The 21,105-nt window shown below is 29.6% G+C and overlaps 1 protein-coding gene across 2 annotated transcripts in view; it reads left to right on the forward strand.

Moving 5' to 3' along the window:
* LOC132928300 (uncharacterized) overlaps window positions 1-21,105 on the forward strand; it is a 149,223-nt gene that overhangs the window by 74,736 nt on the left and 53,382 nt on the right. For both annotated transcript variants that reach the window (XM_060992870.1, XM_060992869.1), the window contains exon 4: window positions 14,520-14,587. In XM_060992870.1, coding sequence (XP_060848853.1) covers window positions 14,520-14,587 — 68 coding nt within the window. The remainder of the gene's footprint in view (window positions 1-14,519; window positions 14,588-21,105) is intronic.

Consider the following 21,105-nt stretch of genomic DNA (forward strand, 5'->3'; position numbering starts at 1 on the left):
ACGTATAACGTAAGGAACGGAATGAATGTGATATTCAACTGCCGTTCAAATAAATCCTGCAATTAATTTAATGGTTTCACTGTTGATCAATTGTTTAAAAAACCTCGATTAAACAATAGATATTCTGCTAAAACTCAATAAAATTACATTTATTTAAAAAAAAAAACCGCTCTAATTTAAATACTTAAGATCGTTATATTTATAACGGTTAATTATCTTTGCATTTATTACAACTGGAACGCGCTACTAATCATCCATTATGTGACACAATTTAACGGCCTGAAATTTATCGCTTAAAACGATTATTCGTCGTTTACCGATTACATTGTTTATTTATGTACAGTACATTTAAACACAACGAAATATATGTCGTTGGGCGAAATGTCAATTATTCTCAAACTGTAAAGTTCGAGAGCAACTGCAGTGATTATCATCTCCGAGTCCCTTTTCGAGAACAATAAAAAGTTTTGAAATGCAGTCGGAACGCTTGATGATGCGAGAGATTTTGGACGGATTCGAAGTTGTAGTGTACTCGTAAGTTGCGCTAGTTTTGTTCGTCCGTATACTCTATAGATGTGCTACCGGGCTTTCGCGAAACGCCCATACAAACAGCGTAGTTCCACAAGATAATAACCCCGTTGTTACCTTGGTCTTCGGTGAGACTTTATAGATCGGGTATAGGCCACTGTTCGAATTAGGTACACCACCCACCTACCGACTGAAATATTAATGTCGCGATTTAATATTCATCGCAGTATCCAGTGTCGTATCGTTACGGAAACTGTGGCGGCGGTGGTGGTGACGAGAAAGACGATCACGCGTCTGGCACAAAACCACCGCCACTCCTACTGTATCATATCGTTGCCTTGTGTTTCTATATATGCATATATATATTATTGTGTGCGGATGTGTGCGTGTATATATAATAACAATAATTCCCCCAGAGTCTGCGCTGCGCGTGGTGCATTCTGTGTGAAATTCTATGTATTCTCGACACGTGGCATGCGGCTAATTAATCCGCCGACGTCCGAAAGGTGCCGATATTCGGTATGCCGTATGGAATATCAAATGAACAGACATTGTGGACGTCGCGCCGTCATAACAACGGGTGAAACACGAGCGTAGGTCTACGACTAATTCAGCGAGTAAACATGGCTAGCATTCCGATGGCGTGAAACCGTTTCGGGTCCGGTACGCTTTGCGTGATTAGTGAAGTGGTCGACCGGCAGATAACTGCAGTGTGTGTATATGTATAGATACGGAGATGAACAAAGCACATCGATGAGTTTTTATTAAAAAAAAAAAATAATAAATTAAAATAGATAAATTAAATCAATTAAATAGAAAAATATACGGTTTATAGCTTCTATAGGTATGCACGTAATTATTTGTGTTCACTCACGAATATACGAATATAGGTACTTTGAAATACGAACTATTAGCAAGAATATTTTTTTTTCATTCAAAAAACCTCGATTGAAAACTTATTAGTGATTGTCCAAACAATTCCACAGATTTTCACTCGTACGTTAAATATTTTGTATTCTAAAATACACAATTCACACTTGTTTTGCTTATATTAAAATAGTTTCTATTAAAACTTTTAGATAATATAATGAATACGCATTTTATAAAATAATATTTTATAACTGATTTAATAAAAATGTATGCATAAAGATATACAAATACTTATGTAAATGTCTATGATTTATTGTAATTCTATTATAATGATGTATGTATTTATGTGAAATGATTTTCCCTGTATACCTAATCAGTTTTGTTCAAAACCAATGCACCATAGGTTATGTAAAGAACAACCTTTGCTATTGAATAAATTGGTAATATATAACTGTATATTTGTGAAAAACGATGAGTCTGTGTCTGGTTGAAAAGTGTCCGTTGCATTAAGCTGATTAAACGCTCTTCTTTCGTGGTAGTTTCGCCCTTCCGATTTTAGCTTTTCCGTTATTTTTAATTAATACGTTCCTATTTATTACTGGATGGCAGCTTCAGGCAATTTATATCACTGGTCTAGCTAAGTCTATTCGAGCAACACGCGCGTGTTCTTATTGCTCAGCACTTATAACTCGGATGTTTCTTGGTGGCCCTAGACATTAAATCCATTTTAGGGTAGGTAATAATATCGCATGAATATACATTATTTTATACTAAACTCAGTTAAGCAAAAAAAAAAAAAAAAACACGCCAGGGATTTTGATGGACAGCGTAGGTATGTAGTTTCTTGTTTACCTAAAATATATCTCTATAGTAATAATGATAAGTATTAGTGGTATTTGGAAATAGACAGGTCTCAAGCTATTATATCGAGAGATGAGAGCATCTGAACCAGTATCTAACAATAACTCAGAGGTAAGAACCTTGTATGAAACTAGAATGCCATAAATCTGTCAATGTGCTTAGACCTGCGATTTATAGCTAAACTATTAACCAAACATGAGCCATTATATCATATATATATATATATATATATATATATATACACGAGAATTATTTGATGTAGTCTTGTATACTTGACAGTGGGAAGGGAATACTACTTAAGTATTCGCGTGCACGTTGACGGGAACGAACATTCAATAATAATGAATGGACCTCATATAATTCATCTCTTTTCTCTTAAACATCACTCTCGATGTAACTAGTTAATATCACTTGCGATATTTAAATATTACCATATGTTTTTTTAACGTTTCTTTATTATTACGAAAACAATGTTAATTATTATGCCTATATTTATAACATGTATAGTGTACATGTTACAAAGCTATATGTACATAGTATATATACGTATTATTTACCACTATTTAGTATATTATACAATCGTAATTTAATACCTAACGATATTTAAAACAATTAAAATTTAATTTTATATTTTCTATAAAACAAATGTCGGTGTTTATACTAAAGTTACAATGATCAGTAATATAATCTGGTAAACTAAATATTACAATAGTTATTAGAGCTAAATCCATTGTACACGAATAGTGTTAATGAGCTTTAAAAATATAGGGACCCGTCTGTATAATAATTTATACTAAAATCGTACAAAATTCAGTAATATCAATAACCATTAAAATAATATAATATAATACATAACATAAGTGCCTATATATTATGAATATTATTTATGCTAAGTCAATGTATAATAATATTACATAAGGAAATATGATATCGTTTGCTATTTCCTAAAACGCATGCAAGTATATTGTACATAGCTACGTATAGTTATAGTTACAATGTGATTTGGGTTCATTTACAATCGGCATACGAAATTATATATGATGCGAGTACATTAGTTTTATCTTATAAACCGCGTCATCGAGCATATGTACTGTTTGCTCTATGTTGTTACTGTAGTGTATAATATGCGGAACCGATAATGGTCGTGGGGAGGGTTTTAACGATTTCCCGTATAGAAATAAATTTGTTATATATATCTGTGCCCTCGAGGGAAACGAGAAACCCGAGGCGAGGCTCTGCAGACGCGTTATTCCCCGCTGTCCGGTGCACACGTGAATGGTCTTTTAATGTCACCGTACGTTTTGTACCATTTTGCCTTTAACTTTTCCTATTGTGTGTATAGCTACTGTATGACCTGTACTTTCCGCATAGCTCTCATTATTGTTTGACTCTTATTATACGTCAACCTCCCCGTTGTCAAATGGACGTTGAAAACTGTATTCAATTGCTGTGTTCCCGGCGTGATTTTTTTTGTGTAGTTAACGATTTGTTATTTTGTTAATATATTTATACTGCTCAGGTAAAGGTTCAAAAGCTGTATTTGGTTATTTTTAAGGGCTTTATCTTGTCAAGTGGAAAGGGCTGCTGAAAGTTTTTTTTTTAATCTAATATAAAGGGGAGTGAAAGAATTTTTGAGTTTTCTTTTGTGGTTTCTACTGTGTATGTTTATGAGCATAAATTATTATTGGGCTTATACAAAAGAATTATACACATTCCAAAGGCTGATGGGGGTTTTTTTTTCTGTGAGTATCGAAATTCTGAAATCGTTTTCTTTTATGGCAGAAGTTGTGAGCTGTCTACGAGAGGGTGGAAAACTTTCTGCAACTCTTCGTCTATAGCAGCAATACCAACCAGACGAAATGTGTTAGAAAAGACTGCAATAAAATTCTATTGTTAGTGCCTCAACAATTTTACCGTTTATTTTTTGTACTAAATTTTCACACGCAAACTTCAATGGTTTTGCTTTGTTTTAGTTGATTCATTTTTTTATACTTATGTGTAGATACCTAGATTTTAAATGTATAGTTTTTTTTTTTTTCTGAAAAATCGATGTTTGATTTATTTTCTATACTACTAATACCATATACTCCCTTGAGTGGCCATCGTACAGTCGTATAGTCGTTGAAGAGGAACCAGAGTTACTCTAGTACGTCATACCGTTAAAAAGGCGCAGGATCCCCTGGGTAAACTCATCATGCCTCTCTCTTGTCTTTTGTTTAAGCTTCATCTTTTCTCTCCTCTTCTTCATCCCCCCGGGAAATCTGTTCAACCACAATTACTTCCACTTGAGGCTACCGAAACGGTTTTGTTATCCCATTTTCCAAACAAAGGATCCGTTGTTCCTTTCAACGGGTTGAAAACGCTTACACTCACACATGTAAATTAATAAGTTGTTATTTGGGAACTTTTTAGACATTTATAAAAATGATTGGTACTTGATTTAATTTAATAAAATATCAAATAGCTTGTATTATATACTAGTAAATATCAAACAATTATTCTACTATACTTGTATCTATGTGAATTATTGATAACCGAGATTCATAAATAATAACATATTGTATATATGTATTAAGAAGTCATGCGTATTTTTTTGAAACAAATAATTTAATATATTTATCATACTTATTTTACTAAATTTTGTTGTAATCCAAATTAGTGTTAATAAGCCGATATTAGTAGCTTAATCTTTAAATGTGTTACTTCCGTTTGGAAAAGCCGAGGATTATTTAAATGACGAATATTTGTTCACCTCCTGTCTGCGATTTCCACAATTCGCATCTGCTTGAATAGTAATCTGGTGCTCTCCAGATACGCAAAGCGACGTAACCTCCGCTCGCTATACAACGGGGGTGGCGGTAAATCGTTAGAACTCGATAAGCTACAAAAGGAGCTTATCGAGTTTCTCGGTGTGCGCGCGTTTGGAGTTCACAAACGGAATTACGCGGTAAAGTCAAACGATAACGCGTGAGCCGACAGACACAGTGCCCCGGGGTTAAACTAAAACGCTTGTGGTTCAGTTCTGTATTCCAGCATTCTTTCTCTGTCCGTGACTCTATTTTGCATGCTTTCATGAGTCAGTTTTCCACATCCCACTTAATTCTATTAATATTTAGTGAATTTGATTTTCAAATGTTTCTTAAATTATTTTATAATCGTTAATTCTTTTTGATGTTTAATTGTATCAATTTATTTTATTATATCGTTTTACATTATACACATTATACTAGAATTTGAATCAAATAAAGAATATTTACTTTCTTAGCAAAAGACTTCATCATTAACAAAGCAACTAAAACGTATATAAATTTTAAATTAGGTATGCTGTTTTAAGGTATAAAGATAAATATTGTGGTAACTTAAATTAATTAATAACAGATATTATTGTGTGAATATAATATTATTTGAAGTAATGCAAGTTAACATTTCAATTAAGTATTTAGTATTAATAATAATTTTCAATGGAAATGCATGGTGATACGCAAAAAGTATAGGGAGCAAACAACATGTGTTGTATTTGAAAACTAAATTATCATCATCAGATGTTACCCCATACGATGCACTGATGGATTGAGGAATAACCGGGCCCGATTAATCTCAAGATCCCCCTTCTAATCACACGCGTACCAATAACCCGTCTCTTAAACTCACATATATATATATATATATATATAAGCATTTTGAATTGATGCAGGATCATTACTGGTTTGAAAGTTTGTGGCACCAAATGTTAAAGACATGCCCGATTTGTCACCACAACCCTAACGTTTAATCTTGTAAAAGTTATATTAAGGTTTAGGAATATGCATTGCGACTTAACATAGAGGAAGGATGGCGGCGGAAAATAGGGTGGTAGTAGAGTGGTGAATAGGGATTGACAAAACGGAACTTTGAAATATTTATCTTGTGTCCCTGGGATATTGTGAATAAGTAAAGATGCTGGGACTTCGGCTTTTTGGGGCTTTCCCAAACTGCCGGGTCAATAAACACGCGACACTTAGAAATACGTGACCCCATGCATTAGCAATCGATTCTTCAGCTGGCCATACCCTCAACATTTTGCTTGTGAGATAACCCTTTGAGTTTGGCTGGTATATTTTGATACAAACAAAGTAGAAGAAAGCATGATAAGAAAATGACATCAATAGATAATTAATGATCTTAACTACTTTATATTTAATGGATTTTGAACTTTTTATTTTTAATTGTATTTAAAAATTTAAATGTATCTAAAGCCATAGAATAAACATAAAATTATGTTTATATACTTAAAATAATAATAATTTACTAATTATTTATATTATAATATATACTCATATACTATTTACAAGTAAAATAATACTATTATAATACTATTATTTGCTTATTATTTTAAATTATATTTTTGTATTTTTTTAAACCAATATTAATAAAGGTTATTTGCTAAAAAGTATTAATTCCCTATTCCACAAATACATTAAGTGGTGTACATGTACTCGTAGAACGAAATCGTATTTTTATTAAACATAAATATAATTTTATTCTAAAACTAAAGCATATGTAAGTACAATTTTTTCATTACATTTTGAAACTGTGGTCATAAATCTCGCTCCTGGGGAACGTGATAATCCGAATTAGGGAGAAATACGATGCCATAGGCACGATGGTGTCCGAATGCAAATTAAAGGTAAAGGTTTATCCCTATCTCGAGAAAAGTAAGTCTAATAATTTGTCCGAAGGGTCTGGGGCAGAGGTGTCGCTAAGATTTACGACTGGCCAAAGCCCGGTTCACCGTTAATTCTACTTTACTATATTATACACCAGTCATAAGCATAACTGTATAATATATATGGACTTTATATAAATGTTTGGTTACAAAATGTGTCTGATAAAAAGTCTGTAAAATGAATAGCTTGCATCAGATTTCCAGGTAGTATAAACTATACGTTTAGGAATTTATAATACAAAAAAATATACCACAATTGTCCCTTATAACTTTGGTCTTTGCTTTATATGATTTATAAGTAATGTATATATCTAATATAGACAATTTGTGGTTGTAAGTATGCCACAATTAACCGCTGATTTTCTTAAATGTTATTATACTATTAACATATTGTGTAAGGTTTATTTACAATTAAAATAAAAATCATTTTTGTTGGAAAGTCGAGCTTTTAGTGTCAAATAATCATTAATTGTATTAATGATTATTATTATAAACAATAATCATAAAAACTAATACAATAACGTATAATCTAGCTTATTGTTTAAATTCTTATTCTTATTATTAAATTAAATTATATATTATTCAACATTGTCTACCACTGTACAATGTTATTAATAATTTCTAGTAAATTTATCATTAATTAATCATTAATTTTATCCTACAACATAATATCCTATACAACAAAAATTTGCGTATACTGTATACCATATATATTTAAATTATAATTTAACTGCAATTTACAACACTATTTATACAATTAATTTTATTTATGTTGCTACTAAAAGTTCTAAAATTAAAAAAAAAAATATATTATTTATTTGTATATTTTGTTTTTCAAGTAAGTCACTGTGATTTAATTATTAGACATAGTTTTGATAATGTTTGATATTTGTTACTCAATATCCAAAACTCGATCTTGTGGTTTTGTTGAACCACGCTTACCATTTTCTACAGTACGTTTTAGCGAACATAGCCGTCATAAATCTTGGGCATTCCGTGCGCCCTACTAGCTAGTATTCGTGTTTACTTCATTATTATTCCTAGTGATTAAACGTGGGAATGGTCCCGGGAGTACCACTCCATTTGTCTCTTCTCGCGTGATGTTCTTCTGAATTCAGTAATGATAACCCGTGTAGGTTTTCCCCGTTTAATACACTGGGAAATGCTGCCTGGCACGAAACGTTATATATAACGGTAAAAAAAATAATAGTTGGGGGAAAAAATAAAAATATAGGAGCCACGCGTACACTGTTCCTGTCCGGGTCGACAATATTAATATCAAAAATATCGCATTTGTCCCCTAACCCTAATATTATGTGTTTGTACAGCCGCGCAATATCATTATTGTGTTTGTCCCTAGTGTTTTATGCGTACATAAGTGTATATATAGTATAATATGTATATTATACGTTTCAAGGATAATATACAAGAATGGAATGGGAGGAGTTTAAGAGGGGAAATGTCCATTAAATTAATTAGATACGTTTGGGGATAGCGGTTAAAAATATGTTATTATAAAGAAGGTTAAAGCCAAAAATGTAAAAATATGGTTTACATATTATACAGAAAACTCATGTTTGCCTTTACCAATATGATTATTTATAAATATATGTTTGAAGAAAAAATAAAGGTACCTATTATTCTTTGAGAACAGTGTATATACAGTTATACCGGCACTGTGTTTTTTTTGCCTTCCCAATATTAACTTAATAATTTAGTATAATGTATTATCACGTGAAACTATAATAGTAACAAATACCTACCCCCAAAAAAACTGTTTGATACTTAAAATATATTAATTTGCAATATTTATTATATTAAAATTTTGTGGTGTTTCTGTCAATCAAAGTCCTGTTACAAACATAGAATATTCTATACTGCACTATTCATTTTTAATCTTGAATTTCTGAAAATTATTATTATAAAATTTCAATTTTGTAAGCTTTTATTTTCTGGAAATGTAACTTAATTTCCCAAGAGTCTTGACTTTTAGACATTGAATGTTATAACTGAAACGTTAAATTAATAAGAAAACGTCTAGCTAACTGAAATTTTCATTATGTTGTGTGTAACACAAAACGTGTGAAACATACTTCTTTAAATATGAATAAATGAAAACAGTAATTACTTAAATTTTTCAATGAGGTTGTTTTTAGTACAATTATATATATATTCTTTTTGTTTTAAATACAACAATATAGAGAAAAACTACTGATCCTAGGATACTATATTATTGTTTAGCTACTACTATGACACTAGTTTTAAATTTATCTTAAAAAACCTGAAAAATAAATAGTCAAAATAATAAAAAAAAATATATTATTGTAATCTATATATTCATATAGTATTGTTCTAAATTTTAATAACAAATAAAATACAACTCTTGTGTGGGTATATACCACATTACATTTAAATAAAATACATTATTGTACAAAATAAAAATATTAAGTCGCTCGTATTATATACAATTATTATAATATAAGCGTAGAAGTAAACCTATTGTTCCTACTCATTCTACTGAACATTTCATTGTTTATTTAAAATATTGTCCTACAAAATATATTATAATTTAAATGCCAATCTATTTTATTTTTTTTAATTCCTATTAATAGTTGTTGAACATTGTTGAACAAGCAATGCTTTGCTTGCACGTATATAAATCTGCGAGCACATAATATATATTTTTTATTTTCTATAGCCTGCAGTCATTTATTCGATTTCATTTTCCTGTGACTTATAATGTGTTTGGTTGTCAAGTGTTTAAGTTTGTCGGAAAAGTTTGAAGAGGTATACACGAATCATCCCACAACAGGTGGATACAAAGTCATCCACCCCGGTGGGCTTTCGACTCGAATACATCGAGCACCGATAAAAAATATCCTGCAGAGTACCGCAAATAATGGATTTTAGAGGAGTATTTTTTGCTTACCCTTTCCAGATGGGTGGAGGCTGTGTCACGGAATAAGAATGACCCAACAGCCATTTTTATTCGTGTATTTTTTCTTCTCAGTTTGTTTCGAACTTTGGAAAGACGACGTTGTCGTCCGTAACTGTCTGTCATTTGTCTTTACGTTTCGGGATTGAGATCTCTGGTAAAAACCACTGTCGGGTATTCCTCCGCCTATATTCTCTCCGTCCCGCAGTCCTATATCATCCTATTTTGCCATACTGCGTTCCCCGACTCATCGCTCTCCCACCCTCCCCGCTCTCGCCGTGGTACCGTAGTCGTATATACGCAACACATAACGTCAAACAGAAATAGTCTAAAATCGTTCATCCGCCCTCATCGCATTTCTCCGTGGCCGCTATCACGTTGCTAGTACCCATTGTGCGCTGGGCGGGGTACATAGTCGTCGTAATCGGTGTAGATATATTTCACTATATATATATATACACACACATATGTACGGAGAAAGCTTTCGTCAGCTCTAAAGCTTTTTCCGATCGATCGGTGCAATGGATACACTTTGTGTGAGCGCGTGTGTGTAAATGGTGATAAATTAACCTTGCCGCCATTGCAGGCCATCGGTCGCCGTTGGAAACTGTCCAGCGCTTTACGTCGGACCGTGGTGGGTTTGATATATATATATATATATATGCATTGAATGCGACTCTTGGATAAAAACGACACCAGGTTTGTCGTTGTATTATACCGGTGTAGTAATACGAGTTACGTATTTATATAGGAGTGGTAGTGGAGGCGCGTACACGTGTGTACACTGTTTTTATTTTAAACCGGTCGACCACCTTACTGATTTACGATATTGTCGATTGAAAAAAAAAAATGCAGAATTAAATGGACTTTTATTTTTTACAAACGGTTGATATCAACAAGAAAAAAACCGTAAAAGTTAAATATATAAATGTTTTTATATGCTTTTCGATTTGCACGTAAATATAATATTATTGTATATTATTATATATGTGTTCCTACTGCAGAGGGGCCAAATGTTTGCAGCGGCTCCCACCAAAGCCCCCGGGAATAATAAAAATTATTGGTATAGTCAGTTTCGTAATAAAGTGTTGTCAGTGTCCACACGGGACGGATTTAAACCTCTGCTAAAATAATCGCAGTTTTTCAGAGCCATGGATACAGATATGTAGCTTGTAGTACCGCTCGCCGTCAGCTTTCGTTAAAATATAAAATCAAAAATGCACCGAATGTTTAAAGGATTTACTGACGTGTCATCGGGATTATCATACAGCGTATGTGTATGATATACAATTTTATAAATAATGATCGACCAAATTGTGTATGACTCCAATAGCACACGATAGGGTTTAGTCGGGTAATTTAGTATTCTACTGATTTCGATTATTTCTAATTTATAAAACACATTTTAAACAATAAAAAAATAATTTTTTTTGTATATTATTGAGCACCTATCCTATGCTTAATATTACTGTTGAACAAATTTAATTCGTCCTTTATTCGCGTGATATTACACAATCCATCACAATACGGAATATTTTCATATTACAAAATAATTATAGAGAAATCGTACCTTTATAATCATACGATTTATCTAGTAGTATTATACCTCGCTGATCAATCGCAGTGTGCCGACTCTGAGGTGCTTTTTTTTTTTAGCGCATACGTATTTACTGAAAACGCCACTGCGTTCTATTAAAACGTTTAATGCGATTCGGTTCACGTATGATGTTGTGACACGAGAAGTTTAATCCGCAAAAACATACTATATAATCGGATCAAGTATAGCTGTGCAATGTAAATAAAATATTCTTAGGAGATTCATTTTAAATGGTTATTTTATTATATTTATTCAGAATCTAGAAAAAAATCATATCTGTACCCGTTGAAAAATACATATTGAATAAAATATCGCTTATTGCACCGAAGAAATTATTGATATTACCTGCACATATATGTATTTATTTACAAGTTATATTCTTCGGTCTTGTGTAGGTACTTCATTTTTCCCACGACGGAAAGATAAACAATACAATATGAAATAAAGACAAACATCGTAATATTAAAGAAAATCTGTTTTATATAAACGTCCACACTTATATATTATTATGTGTACGTCGATTCATATAATATTATATCATGTCGATTCATACAACAAATAAAATAAGAAAAATAATAGAGTTTCAATAATATAACTTATATTAATATTAATAAAATAATAGGTAACATACTTATATATAGACTTTATTTATATATTATATTTAATAGAATTATTGCATATACTATATTGTTGTACAACCATAAATTTACTGTAAATAAATCTAAAAATAATATTGTTTACTTGTGTGATATAAATATTCATTCAAATATTGAATGAAATGTTTTAAAAATATGTGTTTATTTGAATGTTTAATACAAATCTATTAATTTATAGAAGACATTAAGAGTTATACAATTTCACCTATAACACTAAGCTCAAACACTACATGATATTAACGCCTTAAATTTTGGGAATACGTTCTTGACATTTCAATATGTATTTGTACATATTTAAATTCAAAATTTTCCCTTACCCATAATATGAGCAAAAAATATTTTCTTACTAATATATATGTATATACATTATTGTACTTGTAATATCTGTTGTTATTATATAGTTTTAAATGTAATATAATTATATTATATATTTTATAAAATTACCATTGAAATTTGCTTTATAAAGATTAGAGTTGATGAATACTACATTCAAACAACCAACAGGTGTCAACTATACAACTTGATTTGCATAAATTATTTAAGATGTTCCAATGATTCGTATCTAAATATTTAAACAAATACTTGAAATACTATATAATGTTATTAAATCGTAGTTCTGTTTTTATAAAGGTTTTTTTAATAGTAAATCTACCTACGCAAATACAAATTACATTTGTCTATATTATATTTAAGATACTAAGTAAAATAGTGTTTTATTGGTTATACAATAATGTTTTATTTTTCAAGTCTTGCCTGTTTTTATTTTTCCTGATACAAATCTAAAAATTTAAAGAGAGTTTCTTTAGTTTTGAAATTTATTTAGTTTGTAATTAAGAAAATAATCTTGAATTTTTAATTAGTTTTTAAAACGTAATAAATCGTTTATAACTCCATAATCTAAATATTTGGCACACGATATTAACTAAAATATGTACTATTGTTTGTCTGTAAGTACTTTAAAACCTCTTCTATGTTCACAATTTATTTCATTTACCATTTTAAATTTTGTAAATCAGAATTGTTCTTTACGTTACGGTTATTTTTCAAATCGTATGACGCTATTTATTTGGATTTATTTTAAATGCATTTTTAGAGCTTTACATTTTATAAACTTAACCATTAATTTAAATTATTACTTATTAGTTATTACTATACTCAATTAATGGTCTTAAGCTCTAGTAAAAGTAATCATTCATTATCTAATTGTTTTTTCGACTGCAGTGTAGATGATGCAAAATACTATGATATACTATGCTAAAATCTGTACAATCTAACTTGTTTTGCTTGCAATGTATTATTAGTTGCGTATGTGTTGTCACTGTTTATATTATTTAATCATAAAAATCATAAAATGTTTCCGTTATTTATTTTGCCATTTGTAACATCAAATAATCTTGCTATATATAAGCTAAAAAGCAATACATATAGGTATATTATTACATATCACGATAGTGTTATATGTTATAGCACATGAAAGCTATTGTTGGTATTTAAATATTTTTATAATTCAATAACTCTTAAATCGATCCAATGATTTATTAATAAAAATACGTGACATTTCTGCAGAATATAAATGTGTCAATTTCATTTCAGAATACTCTACAGCTATTTATAATTTTACGAGCAACAGTTTTTTTTTTCACCGAACAATTTTAATTTTATAAACTTTCGGTTGTCATTATAAACAAACATAATGGTCCACATAATACACTTGTATCCCTGGCTGTTTCATATGAAAATCCTTATATGTTGTGGATCGTATTCGAAATTAAATTCAAATAGTTTTCTAAATTGTTGCGATCCCCTTTACAACTGCGGGTGTTGTGTCCCATGTGTTAAAAGCATATTATGTGTTTTCATTAAAAGGTCTTGGTCGCGTGTAAACGACGGACGGTCCTCGTATATAGAGTAAATTTTGGCGACATCGACAGGTGTATACGAAGCAACGGATAGTCGGGGAGTAGATGTTTTATGGGCCCCAGGCGAGTCATTCCATGGCGACGCCCTTAGAAAAACGTCTATCCCCCAGAAACCGACAGGCCACGTCTTACGAGGGATCTGCCGACCGTTCATTAATTCTTAATTAAGTACCGCAATACGGACGGGGAAAAAAGTAGTTTTAGCCATAAAAGGGAGAACGGGGAGAACCAAATTTGTTCTCCGCACAGTTACCATCTACAGCCGCTGACGGTCTGGCAATAATGGCGTCGAGAATTCAATTTAGCCTAATATTGTTTTACTTATCAAGAATTATTACTTTTTTTTGTCAGTGGAATTTTTAATCACTTTTGTGTGAGACAAGAGCGGAATAAGTTAAATGAATGTATAAATGTATATTGATTTTTATGTTTTTTTTTCGTGTTGCAGGGACGAAGACTGCAGAAGGTGCCTGGTAATCACGGAAAAACACCAGAACGTGATACAGTACAAAGAAAGTGAGTTTTAGCATAAAATATTTTTGTCTTTAAAATTAATTTGTCCCAAAATCGATTTCTTTTCTAACTGAATTTAAGTTGTTCAACAATAGTAGGGCAGAGTACAGTGCAAAAAACTCATTTAACCAACAAACAATTAGTTTTCAGTTTAACTTTTTAATTAACATTTTCGTCCTTTCCGCAGTATGCGATGCCCCCCCCCATATCACTGCCCATTCATTTTTTTTAAGTATGCCTTATTATATATTCCAAATCTATAATGTTTAGATTAATCGTTCTTATTTTTTTGTTTTAATTTTAATTGATTTACTTTCAGAACATTTTTGCAAAATATTTTCATTTTAATACTCATGTACAAGTATATTGCAAAAAATAATTAAAGGCACTACAGTTAATGAATATTTTCTATTTAATATATAGTATCTATCATATTATTATGATTTATGTAATTAAGAATTAGTTTCACAGATGATAAGTTGTATATATTTCTTTATGTATTTCTTCCTCAAAATCTATACACTTTCATTTTTTTTTTTAATAGTTACATAACTGCATACATTCTTCACAACTATGAATAATAAATTTAATAAATTATTTATTATTTATTTGTTAAATTACTTATAACTGGGTTAAATTAATTCTACAAATCTGTATAAAAATTAAGTAAACTGGAGAAAACTGGTTCTGTGAGCATTTAATTCATATTTGTCATTTTTTTTTCTTTTAAGAAATCCTCGATACACTTTTTAATTTTATACTTGTACATGGTTATTCAAAACGAATCTGCCGATGCTCTTCATCTTGTTTCCTGGGTCACTTGATCTTATGCACATGTAATGACTACATATTTTGGGGATATGTTAAGGATACTATATGTATACATTCAACTAAATTATCATTAACTAAAGATGAGCTAAAAATTAGTGTATTGAATTACTACAAATATTTTAAATATTATTAATTTATTTAATGTATCATTTGCTACTCTAAATCTAAAAACTAAAAAGATATAAGTATTTGAAATCAGATGAATCATTTTTAATAACCCTATTTATTTAACATAAAAATCTATTTAATTACCTCAGTTTGATGCGTATGTTAACTTGCAAAGAATAAAGTATATAATTAATAATATATACAAGTATTTTAAGTTTATTATAAATAGAGTATTGCAATTAAATTTCTCGTAACTACGTATATAAATATAAGTGTTCGGTTAATATGATGCAACTAATATCTATAGAAAATATACATAACATTAGGTATTCAGTTTTTTTTTAGTAATATTTTGAAACGTACAAATATTGATATATGATTTCCTATTTAATGAAAATTTAATGACATAATAATATTAGATTTTAATACATTTATTATATAATATTTATATATTAATTGATGAAAAGTGTTTTTTTTTTTTTATAGTATTTTATTTCAGTTATATAAACTATCTTATCTATAGTTTATTTATTTTTATAACTGATATTTTACTAATTTATTTAATAAAAAAAGATTTTTTCCTATAAGTATGTATATATAAGCATTGTTCACAAAAGAAGTAGCCAAAAGTACATAAAGTTTAATGTAGGTTCAGGAAGGAAAATATATATATTTTTATCTGAAAACGTGATCGGTTTTTCCTAACATTCTTACGGACATCTGAAAATTCGCGTGAAACCAGAAAATCTCTTAAAACCCTAAATTCCCCGAAGTACCTCGTAAAAAAATCGACGTATTTTGTAAACCTTGGACAACGTATGATATTACTCGTTTGAAACGAAAAATATTGACTAAAATTCGTATATATAAACACATTATTTTGTTTCTGGTTCATGCATATTGCATATCTCGTCCTCTCTTGTTTTTTACCACTATATTTTTCTTCTTGAACCATTATTCTAAATTATTGTTTTATGGTTGGGAGCTTAATAGCCTGGCACCAGTAATACGTTTATAGTGAAATAGTTTTATTTAATGGCGAAGTTGGAAGGGTTGTTAAATAAAGTCACCTCAAACCCAATACCTATCATCCGTGTCACATTTTTGAATTAAATTCATGTGTTTAAAATCTGATAGAAAAATATTTTGGTGACTTAATACACGCACAAACCCGCGTATATGCGCATACATAGTTTGGTGCACCTTTCAGCAGCATAGAAATTGCAGAGTTTGGCTGTTAAATCGGCTTAGGGCCCCCCAGGGCCTTACTTACACGTCTTTACTCCGCCTCATCTCGCTGCCAAGTCTTTCCCCGTCTTTAATAGCTTCTGCACAACAATCCTCGGGACTCCATTAACTAATAGCCTATCCCACTGGACCACCATCACAGTTTCCCGTGGCAACATGACAATGACATCGCTAATTCTATATATGTGTTCCAATCTAACAAAAAATAAAACTTATTGACGAAAAAGTTATTTCAAATTTCTGTTCCAGTCACCTATACTTCATAAAAATATATTCATGAACGTAAAAAAAAAAAACAGAAAAAAAAAAATTCCGTCTACACATTCGTTCAATACCGGGAATCCTGTCATGATAAGAAATGACACTGTTAAATAGAGTTTTCCACTTGAACACGTAACAGTGAATAGGCGAGTATAATGCAAAAATTGTGCATGTGTACAAGTATTTTTCTTTTTTTTTTTTGTCCAATTCCCTGCGATTCCCAACAATCTTACGGTCCCAAAATCACGATATAGCCATTCACATCTTTTTTTTTTGACTGTATCCGTATTTATTGAATATGGTCATATATCAATTAGTAGTTATAATATAATAATAATTTAAAGAAAAACAAATTATAATTTAATAAATATATTTATAAATAAATTATCTTTACTATCTAGTTGTTTACATTTGTCAATACACTAAATATCGTTCCGTTCGTTTTCTTATAATAAATAACTATTACACATCTTGTCTTCTTGTATACATACTACCATAAACAAAGTTCCTTTCTGATAAAACTTTTAACATCTGCAAATCTAAAAGTTAGCAACCTTAAAGTTTGGAAATTTGCAATGTACTACATAGGTTTCTCTGAAGTTAATCACTATACAAGCTGGTTGAACTTTAGGTAAAAACTACTACTTTATAAGTGTACCTACTCATACATATTTCTACGTTTAGAAATTAAACTTTTAGATTTAATGAAACTAAAATGTTTTACTGGAGACTGACTTCAACAAACAAATTCGTCGTAATAAAATACAATGTTTTTAATTCTTCTTCGTAAAATATAAGTATTTAACTAACAAAACAAAACTACCTTCAAACTCATAATCTGCAATATTGCGTTTTATTTAAAATATTATAAATTGCATATTTTATTTTTTAAATTGCATGTAATTTTAAATCACTTTAACTGTAATTTTTATATTCTAAAAATAAAATCATCAAAGTACTAATCGTGGATAATATAATAATTCACTTATTATACTGGTTCGTGAAAGTCCGAATGCCAATTATAACCGCCTCCGGAGAAGTAATTTTGTAACTATAGTTGATAAGACGCTTCACGAATTTTGTGAATTAATCACTGCTTAATTAATTTCTTCAAACATGATATTGCCTGCGTACACAAATGATTGTATTAGGCTTGAAAATTAAATAGAAGGTTCCTAATAGGTTTTTCTTATAGCATTTTAAAAATATTAAAGATACATATACAAAGTTGCTTTATAAACATATTATTGAGTTCAAACTGTGACAAAATTCGAGAAAACCACGAATATTCACAAATTAAATTACGATTAAAAACATAATTTAAGGCTCCTCGTAAACAGTTCTTAGCGTTTATACAGAAATAAAAAAATCATTAAAATATGTGGATATTTTTGACAAAGTATCTTCACCAAAAGATCTCTTCAATCTACTATATCTGTGCTTTGTACTATTGTATCAATTAAGTGTATTGTTAAAATTGCAACAGATTGCTAAATAAAGAATTAGGTATATTAAAAAAAAAAGTGTGTAAACATATTTTTGTAGATATATTTAAGTTAAAATTTAGATGAAATTTAAATGATTTACATTTTTGGTTATTTTGTTGTTCCTAATTCATAATTATTGTTGTAGTCATTTTAAACTTTCGTATACATTATTATAATATGTAGGGCACAATTACTTTTTCAAAGTATTTATATTTATATATTACCTATTTATACCATAATATAAATATTTTTTACTATTTATAATACAATAAAGTTTATTAACGAAATATTTTCGAAAAAATTAATTCAACCAACTAAATTATTTATAGTAAAATCAATTACTATAATAGAAGTTTAAATATTTCATATAGTATGTAATTACTTAGTAATATAGGCTGAGAAACCTTCTTCTCAGAATATTTTTTTTTGTGCCATGGTAAATTATTGAATTAAAATTTAACACAATATTGCACTACATACAGTAAAATTACTCAATGGAGATGTATGCTTAACATTATGCTACTGTACACCAGAGCAGTTACCTTCCTTTTTTTTTTTTTTAGGTTAATATTTCCTTAAGAATTAGGTATTATACACAAATGTATTAACATAAATAAATAACAAAAATAGATAGCCATTATTTAAAATTACGTAATGCGACAATAATTATAGTTGTTATTACACACTGATGACCGGTACCGGATAATGCAGAATCTGACTTGTTATTTTTTTCTATACAATATCAATATGTGTATTACACATATAATTATACTATTACATCCATTATTTATATTTAATCAATCATCATTATTAATTTAACTAAAGCTAAAATAAAGTATTAAATTCGTGAATTTTATATATCTGATAACATGATGGTTAAAACAAAATAATAATATATTTATTTTATTTCCGAGTTTCAATTACATACTATGAACTATAAAAAAAATAATGTTTTACTAATATTAACCAATATCATGGTTCTTGTTTTATTGTAATATTTGAAACACGCATTATATGTGCATGCTTTACATAACATTGGATATTTTCAACTGAAACATATTATTATAAATACAGTAAAAACAAAAATTATTTTTGATTAAAACTTGTGTGCGTATATCTCTATTAATTTGTTTATTATTATGAATTATGACGTGATTATTATTAAATAATTGACGTGCACAATGATAGCACAATACGTTTAGTTTAATACGGCGTTGATGGCTACGGTATATATGTATTATACATTATTATCAGAAGGCATTCTTCTGTCAGACAGACTATGATAAACAATAACGACAACCCGTCCCACTACACCGCCAGATCGTGATTGCGTTTGCATTTAGGCATTTTTTGAATCAATTTAGCATTGTTAGCACTTGACACGTGTGAATATTCATGAACTCTTACTGCCCTTTATATTTTATGATCAACGGTGCCTAAGTGATTTTGAAAACTATCTACTCAGCTATGTCCAACGTGCGATGATTATAATACATAATATATGTATGTCATAGTATTCGTCCTGACGCATTGGTCTCTCGTCCTGCATAATGCAATTGGTCTACCCATCTGTATCAAACTTAGTTACTCATCTTCGAACTATTGACGTATATTTTCAATTTGAATAAAAATTGAGCTTATTGTTTTAAATAAAAAAAAAAAAAGTATGGCATCCAAATATATTAAGACCATAAGGTTTTATATAGGTAAATGGTATATTATATAAATAGGGATTATACTCATATTATTATTAATATTTTTATTTTTCGAAAAATATTTTTTATTTCTGCTGCAGGTATTACAATTTTTTTGCATACATATAAATAAAATAATGCTACCAACTATATACGTATAGCTTAAAAGTAAATTAACAACATATATGACTTCCATCTAACCTATGAATTTTTAATTTTATTATTTCAGTAAAGAATTCTGTAAGTTCTTTCCCCGTATTTTTACGTCTCGGGAGACGTTTTCATCTAAAAACTTCCTCTCTACCTTCCGGTCGTTAATGGAAAATCCGCCCAAGCATAAGGAATAGTAATTACCGTATAATAGCAATAAAGGGGGGAAAAGTAGCGTCCACTTGTGAATTATTTATATATAATACATAGAGAGAGAAATCTTTTTTTTCGTTAACTCCTATGGTATTTTTTATTATTATTATTTATTATTACTCGATAATGCGTATGTCCATCTGCATCATTCAGACATAGTATTTAATATATTTTTTTTTATTTCGTGTTTTGATATTATTTTAATAATACCATACTTCAGAATGAAAATTGTACCGAATGTCATTATATTCAAGTGTAATTTAATATGAAAAATACACCTGATTATTCTCCATCGCTTTTGAGTATAATATATAAATAATATCGTGTTTCTATTTTATCAAGTACTGCGAACAAGAGAATTAATAACGCTATAATAAAAAAAAGAGTTTTTCAAAAAATTCTTGAAAACAAAAAAAAAAATAAATAAATTACGCGATGACCTTTGCGCACATTTAAAGGGGCCCAATGGTTTATAATTATTAATACTATAATGGCATATCGGTGTTATTTGTAATGACTGGCCTACGAT

This window comes from Rhopalosiphum padi, chromosome 4 (assembly GCF_020882245.1).
Source record: "Rhopalosiphum padi isolate XX-2018 chromosome 4, ASM2088224v1, whole genome shotgun sequence".
Taxonomy (NCBI): domain Eukaryota; kingdom Metazoa; phylum Arthropoda; class Insecta; order Hemiptera; family Aphididae; genus Rhopalosiphum; species Rhopalosiphum padi.